Source organism: Mauremys reevesii, linkage group 8, assembly GCF_016161935.1.
Source record: "Mauremys reevesii isolate NIE-2019 linkage group 8, ASM1616193v1, whole genome shotgun sequence".
Lineage (NCBI taxonomy): Eukaryota > Metazoa > Chordata > Testudines > Geoemydidae > Mauremys > Mauremys reevesii.
Window position 1 is genome coordinate 23,856,333 of NC_052630.1, and position 20,037 is coordinate 23,876,369.

The 20,037-nt window shown below is 37.0% G+C and overlaps 1 protein-coding gene across 10 annotated transcripts in view; it reads left to right on the forward strand.

Moving 5' to 3' along the window:
• The window catches only part of GABRA1 (gamma-aminobutyric acid type A receptor subunit alpha1), a 103,641-nt gene that overhangs the window by 63,934 nt on the left and 19,670 nt on the right, over positions 1–20,037 (forward strand). For 9 of the 10 annotated variants that reach the window (XM_039483584.1, XM_039483587.1, XM_039483582.1 and 6 more), the window contains 4 exons: positions 555–622; positions 6,660–6,880; positions 9,420–9,502; positions 15,624–15,767. In XM_039483584.1, the coding sequence (XP_039339518.1) occupies positions 555–622; positions 6,660–6,880; positions 9,420–9,502; positions 15,624–15,767 (516 nt within the window). Of the gene's footprint in view, positions 1–554; positions 623–2,647; positions 2,694–6,659; positions 6,881–9,419; positions 9,503–15,623; positions 15,768–20,037 lie in introns of those variants that run through there. The other variant, XM_039483590.1, reaches the window with a different exon arrangement.

Consider the following 20,037-nt stretch of genomic DNA (forward strand, 5'->3'; position numbering starts at 1 on the left):
GTAATGCAGCCACCTCAAATCCCTGCTGATAAAAATACCTTTATTTCACTTAATACTGTATTTGCTCTGTCTTTCTCTCTCTCTGTCTCTGTGTATTATATAAATATGTAACATACATGCATATACGTAACAGACAAATAGAGGGTTAATTAATGTAGAACTTAATATGGACACATGAAATGAGTTTTGAATCCAACATTAGCTATTGAGTACTCTTTATACTGTTGAAACAAGCAGGTGTATTAGTCAAAGGTTCATTTTAAGAGTTAATTAACAGCAGAACTATGACCAGTCTGCAAAGAGATTTCAACATCTGGCATAAAAACTCATGTCTCAAAAAGCTGTATTGTGACAGCGCATTGAAAAAAAATGCTGGAAATATTGACTGTGAAATTACATCTATAAGAAATAAATTATCTAGCCCACATTGTAGACCAATTTTAGAATAGCTAATCAAAGCCAATACATTTTCTATTCGGGTGAGAATTTGTGGTGGTTAGATCTAATGAAGGCTGTTGATAGACACTCACTGTCCTAATTTCCTGCTTCATCAGAGCGTGTAACTGAAGTGAAGACTGACATCTTCGTCACCAGCTTTGGGCCTGTTTCCGACCATGATATGGTAAGTACCATTCTATATTGTTACAGTAATAATTTTTAGGGGGGGTTCTATAATAACATGATACCTCACTCTTTCATTTTTATATATATATTGGTTCCAAAATAATGTCAGCTTTTACACTTAACCATTATTGTTAGCTATGACTGTATTTAAGTGCCCTTAAATTAGAAGCCTCTGTGACTTTAATAAGCGGTTATAACAGGCATTATACGCACACCATAGTATAGAATTCCTCTCATACTTAATCATTTTGAATGGCTCAGTACTCTTGAGAGAATGATCATTCTGTCCAAATTGGCACACCGCTGATCCAATTTAAAAAAAGATCATTATTTTAAAGCATGATAAACACATAAGCCTACAGTCTGAGGCCCATGCTGTAGAACTCATGTTTTTAAATTAAACACTGCTGATCAATTGGAAGTGAATTTCCTAGGTATTGGCTGGTCAAGGAAGATTAATGACAAGAATCTGAATCACTCCTTTATGGTGTGCATATCAAAGCCTAATTGCTGCATAATCACAAGGGAGTCACATGTTCAGAAACCTCTAGCAAAGCTGCTGTAGGTACTGGCCTTAAACTTAAAAAATGATGTAAAAATAGGGGCAAGTTCCTTTACTTTTTTGCATATGTGAAGGGACACTATCGACAAGCCTGGTCTGATGTATGGCTACTAAACCTTGCTAGATCTTCATAAAATAAAGATATAAAAATGAGAACTGGAAATATCCTAAGAAAGTAGGCTTTTATTTTTTCCCTATTTAAATTAATCATCCAGCTAATTGAAACACGAACAGAACTGGAAGAGAAAAATATAAGTGGAGGAACTAGCACATGAAAGTAACTGATTCCTTTGGGTGTGTAAATTGCTGTGTGTATAAATTGGACCAGTCTCCAAAGTTATTTCTGCACTTACACAGCAGCTAATTGAGGTTCTAGCTGAAAAACATAGCTTTCCATGATGGGATTATAGATAAAGTGTTTCTCCAAAAATTATTTATTTTTCATGTGCCACTTTTTTGGTACTTTGCCCAATGCCACCATTTGAATGTTGCTCGAAGTGGATGATACCATTTACACATTACAACTGATTTGAAAACTGCAACTGATATTACTTTTAGGATGATATTAAAGCAGGCAGGTGTGTTGGTGTGTTGGGCTGCACAAACTAGTTGACTGCCCCTTTAGATGCTCAGTCCTTTCCAATGAAAGGTAATTCAGAAGAACGGGTGGATCAAGTGACCCATGTTCTCAGTGCACATGCACTAAGATGGGAAGCAGCTGCTTTCCAGTGGAGAGTGGGGCATACCTGCACAGAGGCTGATTGTACTGAGTGGATCACTCTAACGCTGAAATATTCATTCAAAGCAGGTAATGCATTTGATGAGTTTTGCCTTTCTTCTGCTTGCATGTAAACTGCAAACAGATTGTGAAATTCTTACATTTATTTGTTATTTGAAATTATAAGTAAATTACTTCAATGGCAATTTCTTGGACTGCGGTTTGTTTATATCCTACTATTATTCACAGTTTGCACTCTGCTGATAAATTAGATGAGTCACTTCAAGTTGCTTCTCTTCCCTGATTGGCTAATTGATATAACCAAACAACACAATGCAACCCGAGTCTTTTTTTGAAATAAAAATATACAATTTGAAATTAATCTTCAGTAAATAGGCTTTTAAACTAAAAATGTAGCAGTTTAGATTTTCAAAAATGATTTAGGGTTCCTCCATTTTTGAGTGCTCAATATGAGAGACACCTTAAAGGGGCCTGACTTTCAGAAGGTGACTGCCCAGTACATTCTGAAAATTGGGATCCTTTAAAATGTCTCAGGTTCAGCAGCCCAAATCACTAGCCAAATCTGAAAATCTTAGCTGCTTTTTGCAACTTGGTTCAGATGTTCACAGGAAGCAAACATTAAAGGAGAATGAACATGGTTGAGTCAAAAATCATTTTAAAATTTGAATTAATATTTATGAACATTTTCCCCAACTATTTGCGTTGATAGACTGTCTGAAAATGGGTATCCAGTTTCATTGTGGAATTCCAGCAATGCATGCCACCCTGGTGAGCAGTACATCTGGAGGCCTTCTCATAGCATAAGGTTAAGATCAAGACAGCTTGTAGGCTTACTGATGTATCTAGGACTATGCCAAGGCTGAACTTTCTGTCTTACTTAGATTTGGTTGATTCAGGTGATTTAATTATTGAATATAAGTTGAAGCTAATTTGACGCTTGATACGTGTCTATCTTTATGTGACACTTGGCATTTGGGTAGAAATATAATACTAGAACATGAGGTCATCTATTTTCAAAATTAAGCATAGGTATATATTAAAGCAAATAACTAATATATCAACATCAGTATATCTGAATTTATGTTGCACGAGGAACCACTAGTTATGAAAAATAGGATGGTTCCTAAAAATAATTTTATAAACATACACCACAGTTTTAATTTTCACTACACTAATCTTGGGCAAAGACGTGCATTGATTTGTTAATAAAATGAAATTTTATGGTAGAGGCTTAGAGTTTATGAACCAGCATCATATAGGCAGGTATATTTTAATGTTTAAGGAATTGTTGCTAGTTATGTCACCTATTGCTCATCTCCCTTTCAGGCATCCAGTAATATCTGTGTAGCCTGTTGGCACTGACCCTACTACTCTCTCTTAAACTAAATTTCTGTACTAAGTAAAATGAACATGGAGGAAAAAAGAGAGATGGAACACATGGCATGTGGTTGCCATCACCCCAGTCATTTTCCTTCTATAGTCTGTCTCTCTTTCCCCAAACCTTCCATGGTTGTTAAGATGCGAAGCTCCTCAGGGCAGAAATTCTGTCTTCCTATATATTTCTATAGCAACAAGCACAATGGGGCCTTTGGGTACTCCTGCAAGATACGTAAAATAATAACAGTACAAACAAACAAAAACAATAATCAATAATAGCCAGAAAGAGACAGCTGATAGGGTTAGGGAAACACAGAAAATATTAAATCATTTCTTTTCTGGGCCTTACAGGCCTCCCCCAAATCAACAACCCTTAAATATTTGGCAATTATGTGATTTATTGTGAGGATACAGAGGGTTAATTTATTTTTCCCTGATTATATTACCACTAATGCAAATGTGACCAATCCTAGCTGTGAATGGTGCAGTCTGATTCTTGTCGGGTTTGTTTAACTGCATATTTACTAGAACTACAGCAAGGAGTTTTGGGAACTCTGTTTTCCTGCTCTGTTAAGTCATGTCCCATGCCACAGAAATCACACCCATTCTTGTGAAAATATCTGACCATTTGATGTTAAAAGTGGCTTTCTGGTAGCTTTCATATGAGCAAAATAACTAACCCTAATGGGGGTGAGCATAGCCACAGCATGTTCATTTTTAAATTTCAATGAATGCTCTGGGAAAAAAAAATTTAGGGTAGAGGAGCCTATAGTCAGGAAGGGCAGAGTGCCTGACTAGACCCATAAACACTTCCTCTCTGCTTTTGTTCCTCTTCCATCAAATTATTTGGTCACACATCTGATCTCTCAACTTCAGATCCCCATGCACCAAAATCCAGTGACTGACTGAGCTCCTTAGTCTCCTCCTTCCAAACTTTCATGTCATCCCACTGTCTTCCCTTTCTGCAGTTATCAGATGTGGGTGAACAATTGCTTCTATGCTGCCAGGCTGTCATTTCCTGTGTTTATCATTCACTACACCTCTGTGTAGGAGGAAGTTTTGGGTAGAGCTTGGAGAACATGATGAAAGTTCAACAATCTCCTGTCACCTGCTGCCCATAAACCACCGAGCCCCTCTCACCTCTGCTTTGGTACAAACATTGGTGTGAAATCCTGACCCCATTGAAGTCAGTGGCAAAAGTCCCATTGACTTAAGTGGTTCCTCATGTGGGCCTTTTTCCAGCAGAGTCCTTTAGCATGTACTTAACTAAAAGCATGTGAGTAGTCCCATTGTAGCCAAATAATCCTGCCCCCAGTTGGGAGACGGAGTAGGAGTCATTAGGTGACTGAAAACAATAAAAATACTAATGTGATTAGAATTAAGCAACATGCTAAAATGGCTTGCTGGATCAGGGCTTAAAGAAACATTTAGCCACATGTGACTAAACCATTTGACTATGTGCAAGGAATTTGATTATGAATATCATACCAAGATAACAGATGAAGCACAAAGACATACTGTAACCTTTCCAGTCTAAATAGCCTGTAATGCAGCTGATAGTTTACTGATTAGAAAACATCTCACAATGGTTTCTGCTCCATGAAATACTAACATTTGTTTAAAATAAATGGAGGATTTAAAGGTGGTCTGTTGTGCAGGAGTCCGGTGTGGTGTGGAACCTAATTTCTTCCATTATTCTTTCCAGTGTGCCTGTCTTTCCTGACTGTATTCTTGGATAGATGTGTAGTTCTGTTACTTGTATGTGTAATATATATCTATACATTTTTAGTGATGGCAGGGCCATTTTCCTTCATGGTTTGCCTTTGGTTCTTTGTCAAAAAGTCTAAGGGGAGCCTCAGTCTTCAGCCAAAAACAATGGATGATTGCACAGTGTCATTTTAAATTGCAGTGTTTTTCAATAGCTTCAAATTCATCACAGCATCATAGCAGTTACAGATGGAAGAGACGTTTAAAGTCACATAGGTTAGCCCCATGTCAGTACACGATTATTTCCTACAAATTATTTTATCATACTTCATCCAGTCTAATATTAAATCTTTCCTGTCACTCTCTTTGGGAAACTATTCCATGATTTTATGTATCTTACTGCCTGATATATATATATATCATGGCACAAAGCAGTATAACCAGAAGTAATAGGATGACATTACAAAACAGCTGTAATATATAAACATAACAGCTGTAATATATAAACATATATATATATATATATATATATATATATATATATATATATATATATATATATATATATGTTTATATATTACAGCTGTTTTGTAATGTACAAAAGAGAAGTCAAAGGAAGATTTGGACCAAACTTGTCACTTGCCTAGGCAACGATTGAGGAGATGGGACACAATACCTGATTCTCTCCTCATTTACAATAGTTTGAAAGTAAGGTATTACTCCTGATTTACATCAGTGTAAATGAGAGGAGAAATAATCCTTGACAGTAACCATTGCTGATTAAGGAATGAAATATTTTTTTTATCATGGCACAAAGCAGTATAACCAGAAGTAATAGGATGACATTACAAAACAGCTGTAATATATAAACATATATATATATGTTTATATATATATATATATATATATATATATATGTTTATATATTACAGCTGTTTTGTAATGTCATCCTATTACTTCTGGTTATACTGCTTTGTGCCATGATAAAAAAAATATTTCATTCCTTAATCAGCAATGGTTACTGTCAAGGATTATTTCTCCTCTCATTTACACTGATGTAAATCAGGAGTAATACCTTACTTTCAAACTATTGTAAATGAGGAGAGAATCAGGTATTGTGTCCCATCTCCTCAATCGTTGCCTAGGCAAGTGACAAGTTTGGTCCAAATCTTCCTTTGACTTCTCTTTGTACAGTCCAGTGATTCTGAGCACTGAGCTCTTGTACTCTTTCCTCATAAATCATTCCTACCATAATTTTCAGTGATCTCTTGAACTCCTCACAACTTGGCTACTTAGGGCTAGAACTGAAGGCAATATTCCAGCTGCAGTCTCACAAAGGTTTATTTTATAGCAAGAGACAAATACTTTCCAACTCTATTAAATAATGCTTCAGCATATGCAGTCAAAATATCATATCTATGGTAAACTCATATCTTACTTGTTGTTCATAATCCTTTCTAAATTTCTTCCTAACCGTTTTTTAGTTTAAATGAGTACCAAAGCCATAACCATCTTAATAACAATCTTTAGACATGTTATACTGTTCTCATAATCTTGATCTTACAAAAATATTAAAAGTTTACCTGTCACAAACTTGCATTGCAAAATATGACAATCTTGAGAGTTTTCCCGTTGTATTAATTGCTCTAGGAATATACAATAGATGTATTTTTCCGTCAAAGTTGGAGAGATGAGAGACTAAAATTCAAAGGACCCATGACAGTCCTCCGGCTAAATAATTTAATGGCCAGCAAGATTTGGACACCTGACACTTTTTTCCACAATGGAAAGAAATCAGTGGCTCACAACATGACGATGCCTAACAAACTACTACGAATTACAGAGGATGGGACACTGCTGTATACAATGAGGTAAGAATAAGAATGCAGTATTTTTTCATTTTATTTGAAATTACTACTTTTTTACAGTACAATTTCCTCAGACAGAATGAAGAAGTATTTCTTTAGAAAGATTACTGCATGTTTGAATTTTAGGCTTATTAATTATTTTCACAATAGGCCATACAATAATTGACTTAAATTCAGGAGTTTACTATGTAATCTTTTTTCTCATGCCAAACCATGGCCATTTTTACACTCCCTACCTGTGCTTTAATGCTGTGATTTTGAAAGGCACCTAAGGGAATTAGGCCTAGAGCATCAACTAGCTTTTAATGGACCTGAAATTGGAGTTTCTTTTGAGAAGCCCAGCCTAAAATCACAATGAAGCCTGAAAGTTTGCTACTCACACTCTAGTGAGGTAGGCCTAAAATGTAAAGAAGTTTTTTTTTTCTTTGAGAGCTATGGAAAACAGACGCTGAGGACTAGAAAAATGAGGGCACAGAGGTTTTTGCACACTTTCTTTGTTCCATGGGAAATATAGGACATTATAGTCTAAAAATGGACATTCATTGTTTTAGACATAACAGAAAAACCAAGTGGTCTGAAGAATTTGTGAAAATGTTGGGGAACACGTTGTTTCATTGATAGACATTACTCTTTTTATTAGAAATGTATCATTCTACTCATGAAGAATTTGGATAATTATGAACTTGTTCTAAATGCTAGTCAGCAAAGTAAATAACCAATTCATTCCACACGTTGTTACAGAACACAAAGATTAACAATTTTGGATTGAAAAGCCTTATAACAAACAATCAGAAAGGAATGTTGGTTTTTTGTTTGCTTGTACTCCTATTTTTGGCATCTAGACAGTTGCCAGTCTACAGGTTTTGTCTTACTGGGATTCAAAGTATAAAATAATTCTTTAGACTAATCAAGCTGGTCCCCAGTGTTTTGAGAAATCCAAATCTCCATGCTCTGGGAGCATGTAAATATGTTCAATTTATTCTGAAACATCTTTCAATGCTGTCTAAGCTGGAGTGGACCTTTTCATCTGGCAGTGATACAAGTTTAGGTCAATTTTTCTTGTCTCCCCAAAACCTTGGATGTTAGGGACCTAATACACAAGAACACCACTTTGCAGTGCATTGTTCAAATATGTCCTTTTAACCATTATTATTTCTGTCTTCCTCACCTTTCACTTGTAAAAGTGCAGGCATTGCAATCTCTATATAGTATTCTGTTATTACTGTCCTTTCCTTGCTGATGTGTGGTGCTTGACTTTTTCAGGGACAATATAAATCCTGTTGTCATACTCCTTCTCTATTTTACCTGTCTTACTGAGCAATATTTTTGCATCCAAGCCAATCATCTTTATTTTTATCAATCAGGAGCTTAGCTTGAATTTATCCCAAGCTAATACAGCAACAAGGTTTTTGTTTTAAGTACATTTCAATCCCCAAACCACATTAGAACCACTTCAATAAGGCCAGGATTTTACCCCAAGTGTTTATGTTGTTGAGAGATTACAGAAGTATATAATATGAAAGCGGTGGAAGTTTTGTCCAAGTAAGGAGTATGCAGTTTCATATAATTTCTTAGTGTCTGAGTCCTATATATATAATGAACGTCTGATTCTGTTGGGTTGTCATTATCACCAATACATCTCTTTAACAAATTGGCGCTGGACATTCTAAAGAATTGTGCTTAAAATGGGCAAAGTGCATCTACAGACCTACATTTCTATTTCATGTTCAGTGTAGCAGTCAATTGGGATTTAAGAAGTGGGTGTTCAAACTTTCTGTGTGGCCTCAGGAATCATTTACTGTGGACTACCAAAGAAAATAATTTTGAAAACTTTATTTGGAAGTTTTCAAACCTACACTGCCAGTTCATTCTTCCTAGGTTGTCAACTCTTCTGCAATGTTTATACCAATCTATTGATTTAGGTTAATTTCCAAACTGAGGCAGACATTTAGAAAAAGAGGGCCTAATCTAATGCCCATTGAATTCAGTTGAAGGCATCTCATTAATGCCAGTGGGCCATCAGGTCCATATTGTAAAACATCTTTGATATGAAAAGAAGGATTATTTTGCAACATCTGATGCCTGTGGCTGATGATATTAAATAACTGGATAATTGGCCAAACACAAAGCTACTGAAGAGGAAACACTCTTTAACATTTTGTCCATTATTGTCCTGATACTCCCATTACTCAGGCAAAACTCCCATTATTGTCAATGAGAATTTTGCCTGAGTAAAGACTTCAGGAACAAATTAAACAATATTAGAAGACTTGTGGAAGATTTCAGTCTAGTCAAGCAACATCTAGAGCTGAGCAAAAATTTACTGGGAAAAAAAAGTCACATTTAAAAAAGTTGTTCCAAACCATCTTTTAGAACTTTGTGAAATATGACAATAATTCTTTGGATTTCTCTTGTTACTCACTTAGCAAATGTATTTTATAATTGTATTTATTAAATATTCCTTTATATAATTGTATATATAATTTTGTTTGTTAATTGCATGAAGCTATAATCTTTTTTTTTGCTTATGAATCCATTGTAGACTGACTGTGAGAGCAGAATGTCCAATGCATTTAGAAGACTTTCCAATGGATGCACATGCTTGCCCATTGAAATTTGGAAGCTGTAAGTTTATTTTTAACTCAGGTTCCCCCTTTTATGGCCACTTTACAAATATTTCACATCAGATCAGACCAGAAAATTATTTAAAAACATAAATGCTTGTATTTTTTCAATCTTTCCAGTTTTTTTTTAAATGAACATTTTCTACATGACTAAATATAATCCAACATCTTGTCTAGGCATTAGCCAAAGAGAGAAATGGCTACACTCCAAAGATGTAGTTGCAGCATGGCATATAGAAACCCACTTTAAACTTGACTGCAACTGAATTTTAGTTTGAGAATAAGTAAGATCAATGATATAGATCCATGGATGAATGAACTGATTCAGATAAAAGTGAACCCCTTTCCCCCCAATTTGCACATTTTTGAAATCAAATACAAATCAATTCTTTTCTAAGGTGTGCAAATATTCCTATCACTTTTTTAAAAATTGGAACTAAAGCAGAGGTATAATGAAAAAAAGGTGATCTTTTCGCACTTCTGGAGATAAAAACCTTACAAATTTCATGAGAGAGTCTCATTCTTTCAAGATTTCTAGCTCAGATTAGCAGATTTATAGGTTGAAAATTGAACCCCATTGATGTCAATTGGAGTTTTGCTGCTGCCTCCAGTGGGACAAGGATTTCTCTGAAGAGGTTCAGTTTAGGTAAGCATCCTGCCTGAGACCAAATTCTTGACTCTTTTGAGAGTCATCCATCACAAATATTCCCATTTTGCAGATATATTGTTTTAAAATTATTTATTAAAATACACATATAAAAAAGCTGAATTGTGAGAAAGTGCTTGGATCAGAAAAAAATAACAGGAGGAGTTTATTTCATCCAGTTCAACATAAAAAAAGAAGACAAAATGAGTGAACATTTAATAGGATACAAATTGTTTCCTCAGTGGCTATTTCTCTTTCAGTGGTCATTTCACTGATAATGGATAATTATTCATTGGGTACCAGACAATGTGATAATTTACCTTGAAATGAATGGCCCTATATTTACTCTAAGAAAGGATTGATGTATTGCCTTTAGGCAGCTACCAGTCTTCTACACACAAGGGATTCAGAGAATAAAAAGCTTAGAAACTTTGAGTGCAGCTGGCCAGAATTTGGTACCTTTTGAATGTCAAACTTTCTTTCAGCTCTTCCAGGAAACATTTCTCACTATCTCCTGTGAAACAGAAGAAAATAAATAAAACCTCCAACTATAATAGGGCATATGTCTACCAGTGTTCTGAGAAAACTGAAGTATCAGGGTGCCTACCAAATATGTTACATTTGTTTTAAATGTTCTTTACAGACTCTCTATTCTAGTCTAGGCTCTCTCTGGCTGGCTGTTACACAAGTCCAGGTTAGGCTAGTCTTATCTTACTAAGTGTTTGGATTTTCCGATGTACAAGGCAAGTTCTCACAAGCAAATGGGAAAGGAATTCTCTGTAGATACAAACAAAATAAGGATGGAAGCAGGATAAATAAAATGAAAGCATGTACAAATATAAAATCCTTAATACAAAATTAAAACAAAACAAACAAAAATAGCTTTAGATGTATTATTTATGGCTCTGATCATGTTTCCTCTGCCTTATACTCTTAAAATGTATTATTTTTATTATCATCAGTGTGTATGATTGCTCTTCAAATGAACTAAATAGGGAGTAAGGGTCGGATTCTGCAGTGATGTCAATGGGAGTTTTACCAATGACTTCAATAAGAAGAGTGTCAAACCTTAGTACTGCTATTCGGAGCCAGATATGATGTGAGTTGGTATGTTCCAAGCTTCCTTCACAAAACTCCATGACCAAAACATACACTGAACTTTAACAGCTCTGCTACTGCAGTCTTGGACTCTTGTGCAAGGCACTATCAAATATATTGACTGTTTTGTAAAACGTACAACAAATGGCATCCCTTTTGAGGGAACAAAATGAATTTCCTCTGAGAAAGGGAGTGGTGCCTTCCTGGCATCATTTTGCTTCTGCTGCTCTGAGGCTCCCTGGAGACTGGGTTTTGTAGTTTTGGATGCATGAATAAAGGTTATAGCTAATCTATGCAATATAATCTCAACACCAACCTTGCAGAGACTTTGTGAATCAGTTAATGGTGATCCAGTCTTCATTAAGATGCTTGGTGCAATAGAACCCCCACTTTAAGGTGGCTTCCAGGTGTAGTGGCTAGAAAAAGCTATGCTACCAAGTTGCTGGCTTATGTAGTAGCTTGGAGTCATTGTGGGGGTACAGGTCCTCTACCCACAATTCCTTTGTCTTCAGGGATCTGAAATCACTACCTGTTTCTTGAATCACCTGGGGTGAGAGGACAAACATTTTCTTCCTAAATGGCATGATAAGGAGAAAACGTTGACAGTTTCCAGTATGCTACACAGTTAATTTCCCCAAAGAGGGTGATTTGGCCCTAAGATTGGAGCTGAGGTCTCAGAATTAGAACTGGTTAAGAATTTTTTGATGGAATGTTTTTCCCTAGGAAAATGCTGTTTTATGAACCTCCCCCTCCCCTGCAAATTAGCAAAAATGTATCAGTTTCTAAGGTTTAGGACAGATTTTCTGGGCAAAATGAGGGAAACCAAGATCTCAAAATAGCCAGTCGCCTGGTAGTTAGGGCACTCACTTTGCATATGGGTGACTCAGGTTCAAGTCCCTGTTTTGTTTGACACTACCCTGAATATTGGCTGTTCTGGGGTATAACATTCAAAAAAAATGTAAAAGGTCTTTGGTTCATTCCATTATGGAACAAAAACAAACATCAAAACCTTTAAATTTTTCATGAAACAAAATTCTGGTTTTCTGGCCAGCCATACTTTGAAGTTAAAGCCTAGTTTATTAGCCCATTGTCTCCCCGAGTCTCAAATTTTCTTCTTCTATTTACCTTGCTGATACCCAAGCCTGGGTAGTTTAAATACACATACATAGAGCAGAATGTATTCATGATGCAGTCTCATTTCCATTATTAGTATATTAGTTTCAGCAGTTTCTGAATTATCTAAGAGTATTGGAAATCTTTTGCCATGTTATCAGCTGAGCGATACAGTTTCCAGGTCATTTTTTTTTTTGGAAAAGAAATGGGTTTTCATATTCACATGAAGGTGGGAAGATGGCTAAACATGACCATAGTTTTCTGTGGTGAGGTATACACTCAGGAAAAGTGAGGCCAGGCCTTACACTTACCCATAAGGTCGGAGGCATATTTCAGTACTCATGGACCACCAACACTGCATATTTTGACTAAATCACACAACGTGTCTGAATGGGCCCAAGAGAATATTAGCCTGAATAAAGGCTTCTCATGGTCACAAAAGCCACTCCATAAACTAAAATCTTATTATTATAGCTAATGGCTTGATACAGCAGTGGTTGCTCAGCAATGTCTGTATTGAATTGTGCTGGACAAAAGCTTTTTCATTTCTTCATCATTATATACTTCTTTCTGGAACTGATTCCAGAAAAGTCTCACAGCATCGGGGGTGTCACATATATTCTATCGATTCTGCCAATGTTGTCAAGGCCAGTAAATGCTCCAAAGCTAAAATAATTTACCAAAATATCATCCTAAGTGGGAGGAGGTTCTAGTTGACTGGGGCACTTTATAACAAATGCTTAAGAGGCTTCTGGAACAACAGAAAGACATATGTTGGCAAGAACAATATCAGAAAGGCAGATGTTCTCCTTACCTCTATGCATAAAATCCATTGTCAGTTCAGTTAACATCTTCCATTCATACAAAACCAATGTCACTCAGGGAAGCAGAAGTGGTAATAAGGGCATAGGGCATATGTTGTCATTTATCTAATACCTGCATCTCTATCTTGGGGGGAAAACGTCACAAAATGAATTTGAAACCAAAGCTGACAATTCTCTTCTCCACACTGGTTAGGCCTCAGCTGAAGTACTGTGTCCAATTTTGGTCACCAATGTATAGAAAGGATGTAGAGAAACTAGAAAGGATCCAGAGGCGAGCGACAAAGATGATCAAAGGGATGGAATGCAAGCCATATGAGCAAAGGCTGAAGGAAGTGGGTATGTTTAGTTTAGAAAAGAGGAGATTAATGGGGGAAATGATAGCGGTCTTCAAATACTTGAAAGGCTGCCATAAAAAAAGATGTAGAAAAATTGTTCTCTTTTGCCACAGAGGGCAGGACAAGAGGCAATGGGTACAAACTAAAACACAGCAGATTTTGATTAAATCTTAGGAAAAACTTCTTAACTATAAGAACAGTAGGACAATGAAACAGACTGCCTAGGGAGTTTGGGGAAGCTCCTTCACTGGATGTTTCAAAAAGGAGGCTGGATAGCCATCTGTCTTGGGTGGTTATCCAACAAATCCTGTCTCTTGGTGGGGGTTAGACTAGATGACCCTCGCGGTCCCGTCTAACCCCATGGTTCTATGATTCTATGAATCTGTAATATTGTAGTTATATGAAAATACAAACTGATTTTCAGAAGAGCAGAGCACCCACAACTCTCAATGACTTCTAATGAAGTTTTAGGTTCTCAGCACTTTTGAAATTCAGGCCCTTGTCTTTTAACCTGTCTTCATACTCCAGAATCAGTAGAGTGCTTGCAACTGAGGAATAATATTTCCACCCTTCCATTATGCAGATATAGATTAATGGAAAAATGTTTGCATGTATGAATTATTGCACAGTTACTAGGACATGATTTTGCATTTTCCATTGTTTCCAATAAAGTTACCACTTATTTACATTGTTACTTTGAAATAATGTACACTATTAAGGGCTGATCCAATTCCCATGGAAATCAGTGCACTGACAAATGACAACGGTCCCTTTTACTTTAATGGTGCAGGATCAAACCCCATACAATTCCTTTTATCACCACTCTCTATCAACTCCATCTTCTCAGCTTCCAAGTACATTTTATGTACTGATACAGTAAACTATAAGCCCACAAGTGAGGTCAGGTAAATAAGATGCCCAGGGTCTTCTAGCCATTTGCCACTCCCAAACTTGCACAGACATGCTCCCACACTAAGTGCTCTGAGTGAGGTCCATTAGATTGCAGAAAATTATACCAAGAAAAATGATGGATGAATCATTTACAACATGAAGAGAAAAAATAGTCACATATAGTTTGATTCTTGGTTAGTGACCTAGTCATTTCAGGACACAAATACTTGACTGGAACATGCAATACCACTGATTCATTTATGTAACATACTAGACTTAAACTGGATTGCAGAGAATAGGAATAGAGTCTATAGTGAAATGCAAAGCTTGTTTTCTTTCTTTTTGTCAATTATATAAATGTAAGTAAGTGTGAACAAGGATAAGTGCTTTCAACACTCTTCAGAGATAGCAGGTATAGAAAAATATATTCAGCATAGTTCAGGGTCATCCAAGCCCAGACAGTCTCAGGGCTTGTCTATATGTGCAGTTAGTGCATGCCAAGCTGGAGTGTAAATCTATCCCACACTAGCCTGTCATGCACTGTCTATGCCGACCCTACTGCCAAGCACTAAAAGTTCCTTAGTGTTCTTTGATCTACTCTAATTTCAAAGCAGGGTAGATCAAAGCACTCTATTGTTCTCAACGGTCCACACAGACAGTTAGTGCATGTCATGCTAGTGCAAGATAGATTTACACCCCCAATGTGCTGCATACAAATTGATAATATAGTCTAGCTCGGAGGCCTGTATGGCCTTGGATGAATTTGTGGCCTCTGTGACACTTTAGTCGCATAAAACAGGGTAAGTGGGGAGTGGTGGTCTACAGATGGGGTGTCCATGCAGAGGGTAGAGTTCTAATCATGCTGACGAAGAGGAGACCATTGAGGCTTAGCTGGTGGAGGTTTATTTGGACCCAGTGGCCCAACCCACAATGCATATAGGTATTGAGGGGTCTAGCTGCTGTCTCTCATCATGGTCTGGAAGCTAGAAAAATGGAAGTGGTTCATAGCATGCCCATGAATGAAGGAATGTAAATTTCATGATCCATCCCCACTTAATGTTTCCTGCACAAAGTCTGATCTACTCAGACTTTTCAATATCAGGAATGTGATGGGGAAGAGATGGATTTCTTCCTCTCCGATTTAAAAAGGCAGTACTCTACCTTTGCAATATAATGTAAAAGGCTGGGAAATGAAATATTTTTCTTTCAAATTAGATGCCTATACCAGAGCGGAGGTTGTGTATGAATGGACAAGGGAACCAGCGAGGTCTGTGGTTGTGGCTGAAGATGGCTCTCGATTGAACCAATATGATCTTCTGGGGCAAACTGTGGACTCTGGAATTGTTCAGTCCAGTACAGGTGTGTAATAAAGCATTGTCTTGTTGTGGGTGAGAGAAGTTTATATTGATAAGATGCTTTAACCTGCCAGAACAGAACGTACAAATTGTAATGCAAAGTGATTGTAAATAGGAGGACATTGACATCTAAAGTGGCAGTGTGTTCTGGTACAATAAATATCTTCACACTTGAACTGATGGTTTAAATGTTTTACCAGTAGGAAGTCTACAATAGTGATAAATAGCATCTAACTAGAAGAAATATAGTAACGTAAATCAAAAAGGAAGTATACATCTCATTCTTATCATCTCACCGTGATAGTTTGCTATGAATGGGGAGCGGAGGGGAGAATTACAAGTTGTTATGAGAAAGGACAATATCATGTGAATACATATTTTTTCAGTATAAATCACTCTATATGGAGCTTATATGCCAGATAAAGCGTACTATGCTATAGTGCCATATAAGAGCAGAAAGCAAATCTTTTTGTGTTTTAAAAACATCATGAGAACTGAAGCGCAGTTGTGGTTAGCATTAACAAGAGTTCAATAATTACAGTAAAGTAGGCTTAAAATGGACTCCTAATATTAATAACAGAAAGACTAAATTTGAAATATAAGTACTCTACTAGGGTGGTGAAATCTCATAGTTCATCTCCCAAACAGATATTTTGGGTGCAAAAATTTTGTTTTACAAGCCTAAATGCAGACTGAAAAGTCCAAATGTGGGATGTAGAAGTCCTATTAAAAGGCACCAACTTTTATTTGTTCACCCATGAAATCTATGACAGAAGACGAATAGTCTTTTTCTTAAGGAACCTGATCCTGAGTCAGAAAATCTGGGTTCAGGTCCCAGCTCTGCCACAGATGTTATTGTATGGCTTTAGGGAAGTCATTAAATATTTTTCTGTGCTTCAGTTCTAAATTTATTATTGCATCTTCAAAGCTCTGAGATCCCCTAATTGAAGTTACCTCGGATAAGTGCAAAGTATTTTTATTTTTGGTGCTACTCACAGATGATTACATCTGATCTGTTAATTTCCAGTGCAAAACTATTGGCTGTCAGGTATAAACAAACAGCACTCACTCACCATCACAGTATCATATGGCTATGATTTCTGGGAAGGATGAAAAATGTTGCTCTTCCACTGCTCAGCATTCATTTCAAATAGATTTAATTAATTTATTTTGGCTAGTTCTTAAAAGCAGTCTTAAGCTGAAAGTTAGGTATCAACAAGCTATAACACTGTTGACCGGATTGAATGGTGAATGGACCCTAAAGAATCACTCCGTTAGGAGAAGTAGCCACATTACATTGAAAGTGACAGAACCAGTGGCTCAATTACAGTAGTACATTTACACCTGAATAAATAGAGAGCTTCTTTTAATGTTATTCACAAAAAGAGTCCACTGAGAGTGAGCCCTCTAATACAGCCTTCCCGTGACTACTCAGCTTAGGGAATTTACAAAGGTGCCTGTGCTAAAGGCCAATAAAAGTGATAAACAATAAGGATCACATCCTAAGCTCCTTACTCTAGCCAGTGTTGCCCTGACTTGTAGAACTGACCTCAAACAGGGGATCTGTGGAAAATTCTGTGAGACTTCCCCATGGTGTTTCATCTGAATTTCTCTACCTAGTAGATAGGTAAGAAGGAAAATTAGATTGCCCACTTCCTCCCCCAAAGGACAAAGCAGAGGGTTCTGCCTCATTCCCATGGATCTTGGGAATGACCAGAGACCAGGGATATTTCTGAGGAAGTCCTGTGCCTCAAGGCTTGCTTTTGGATGTCATGCCCCCCTCGAGTTCCCAGACACTGCGGATTCCAACGGGGTCATGATTCTTGGCAATACTCCACATGTGGCTCTTCCTGTGATCACCCACAAAAGGGGTTTCCATAGTACAGCATGACCTCTACAGCATAAATGCCCTTTAGGACTTAATGGATGAATGATGCTTGCCCTTCCTAGTCCCCATTTTTGTCTCTGGATCACCTCCTCCCCACATGTGTTTCTGCGGTCCCTGTGGAGGGCTTTCTGCAGGGTACCAACAAGGGAGGGATGGAGCCATAGAGGAATCGAACCTCTCCTCATTCTACAGAGAAGGGCCAGATCTGAGTGCAGACGTAATAGAGAATGACTCAGGACTCACATTTTACTTAGCAAAACTCTCATTGAAGGGAATAGGATTTTATCTGAGTAGAAAATTATTAAAGATCTCTGGCTTTGAGCCTGTAGGCTCTGAGAGTGATTACAGTGTCATTCCGACAATGTCAGAAAAGAACAAAGCCCCTTTGCAAGAGACCAGAGTTGTGACATAAGGAAGGTTAAAAAAAAATTCAAGAAGTACTGAGACAGAGATACTAAGGCTTCTTCTACAGGGAGAATTGCTCAAGTTACACCATCAAGGGCCAGAACTGGGGGAGCTGCATCTGTGCAAATCCTTCGTATAGAAGGGCAAAACCAATTTAAACCATGATTTGTTCCAATACAGCTCAACAGGCTTTTTCTGCCTATGCTAAGTGTTTGTCGCAGTGCATCTCCACTGGCTGAAATCTCTGGTGCAGAAAAGCCTAACTGAATCAGTTTTACCCCTTACAAAACTATTTTGACCAAAATCACTTTTTCCTCTGACCAATGGAAGGTAAGAAGGTACATAAAGAGTCAGAAACTTGGAAAGGGACTTAAACCATGTAGTTAATACTAGATATAGTACATGATAATTCAATACGAAGGAATAGGTAACTTAAGAAAGACAGATAATAAATCTTTAAACAACTGAAGACAGACCTAAGAAATGTAATCCTACCACCGTCATCATTCTTGGAGCACTCTCACAGGTAAACTGAATTATATTTTAGAGATATTCCATATGTTTTTCCCTACTTCCTCCTACACAAGCATAGGTGGCTAAACATATACCTGAACTTTGTACAATGGATACCTTCTGAAACAAAGACCTGTTACTGTACAGATGCAGGAACACTACAAAAGACTAAAACCAACAGCTATTAAATCCTAAAAATAATCTAGTTAAATAATCTTCTTTGCACCAAACTTGTAAATATGACAGAATCCTCTATCATTAATACCTGCTAAAGGAATACAGTTGTGGAAGAAACAGATTTATCATTCACAAAGTCACTGTTTCACAAAGATCTGTAAGTGGAACCTTTTCTCCATGGCACTTGCCCTAAGCAAAATACTACTGCAGCTCAAACATGGTTAATAATCAAATATTGTTTTTGCTTTCTACTCCACTCAGTTATGGGAACACCACCATCTCCCTGAAATATAAACTTGGGAGTTACTGCAATAATTGTTCTTCTCAGTTATGGAAAGCCCAGCAAAATCCCTCTGCATATTCCCTGACTTCCGAAAGGTCCCAGTATCAGGGTGTAAAATAAGTTTAATAAGAAGTATATAAATTCTTCCCCACTTTTAAAGTTGTCTGAGATGAATGCTATATTAACACAGGCAAAAGGCTGAAGTCTCTTGGTGATACCTCCATTTGCAGTTTCCAGAACCACTATTAGACAAAAGAAGAGCTTGGTTGCCTAGGAGTTTTTGAGATCTTTTGAAGAAGCCACCAAAGACTTGCAGAATTTTTTGATATGTACTCATGAGGTTTGGGTTTGCCAAAAATTCCACGTATAAACAGATGACTGCCTTCTACATGTATCCCTCCTAGTTTCCGAGGTTTATTGGGAGTTGGGGCACTACAAACATTCTCCAAGGTATAGGATTTTTAATTGAACCAATCCACCTGATTCTCTCTCTTCTGCCACTCTCATAGCCACTACTTTGTGCCCTCATTTTCAAATCTAGAGCAGGGTGGTAGTTACTTCCATATTGTTTACAGAAAGGGGTTTGCAGATGCCACCCCTAGTATGACTAAAATATCCTTTCAGTGTTCTGACTATTGTATGGTGGCAAGGAAAGAATCTGACCTAAGCATATACTACTACATTGATTAGCAAATGTTATGTATAAATAACTATTATTGCTGCTATTAGTATGTTTAATGAAAGAGGAGTCACTGAAACCTTTTCCATTTTTGATATGCATGTGAAACTATTGTCACTCCCCAATAATCATTGCATTTCTTTTTGATGTAGCAAGTCTTTAAAATGTCCTTTATTTTCTGTAAGTTTTGGTGAAAAAAAAAACCCAAAACAGATGCTTAAAGGACACGTACAAATCTCCATTTACATGGAAATTATTTTGGCACCTTGAAAATATTGTTTTGCAGTGAAAATCAGCAAGTTATATTCGTATTTCTTTATGCTCCATGC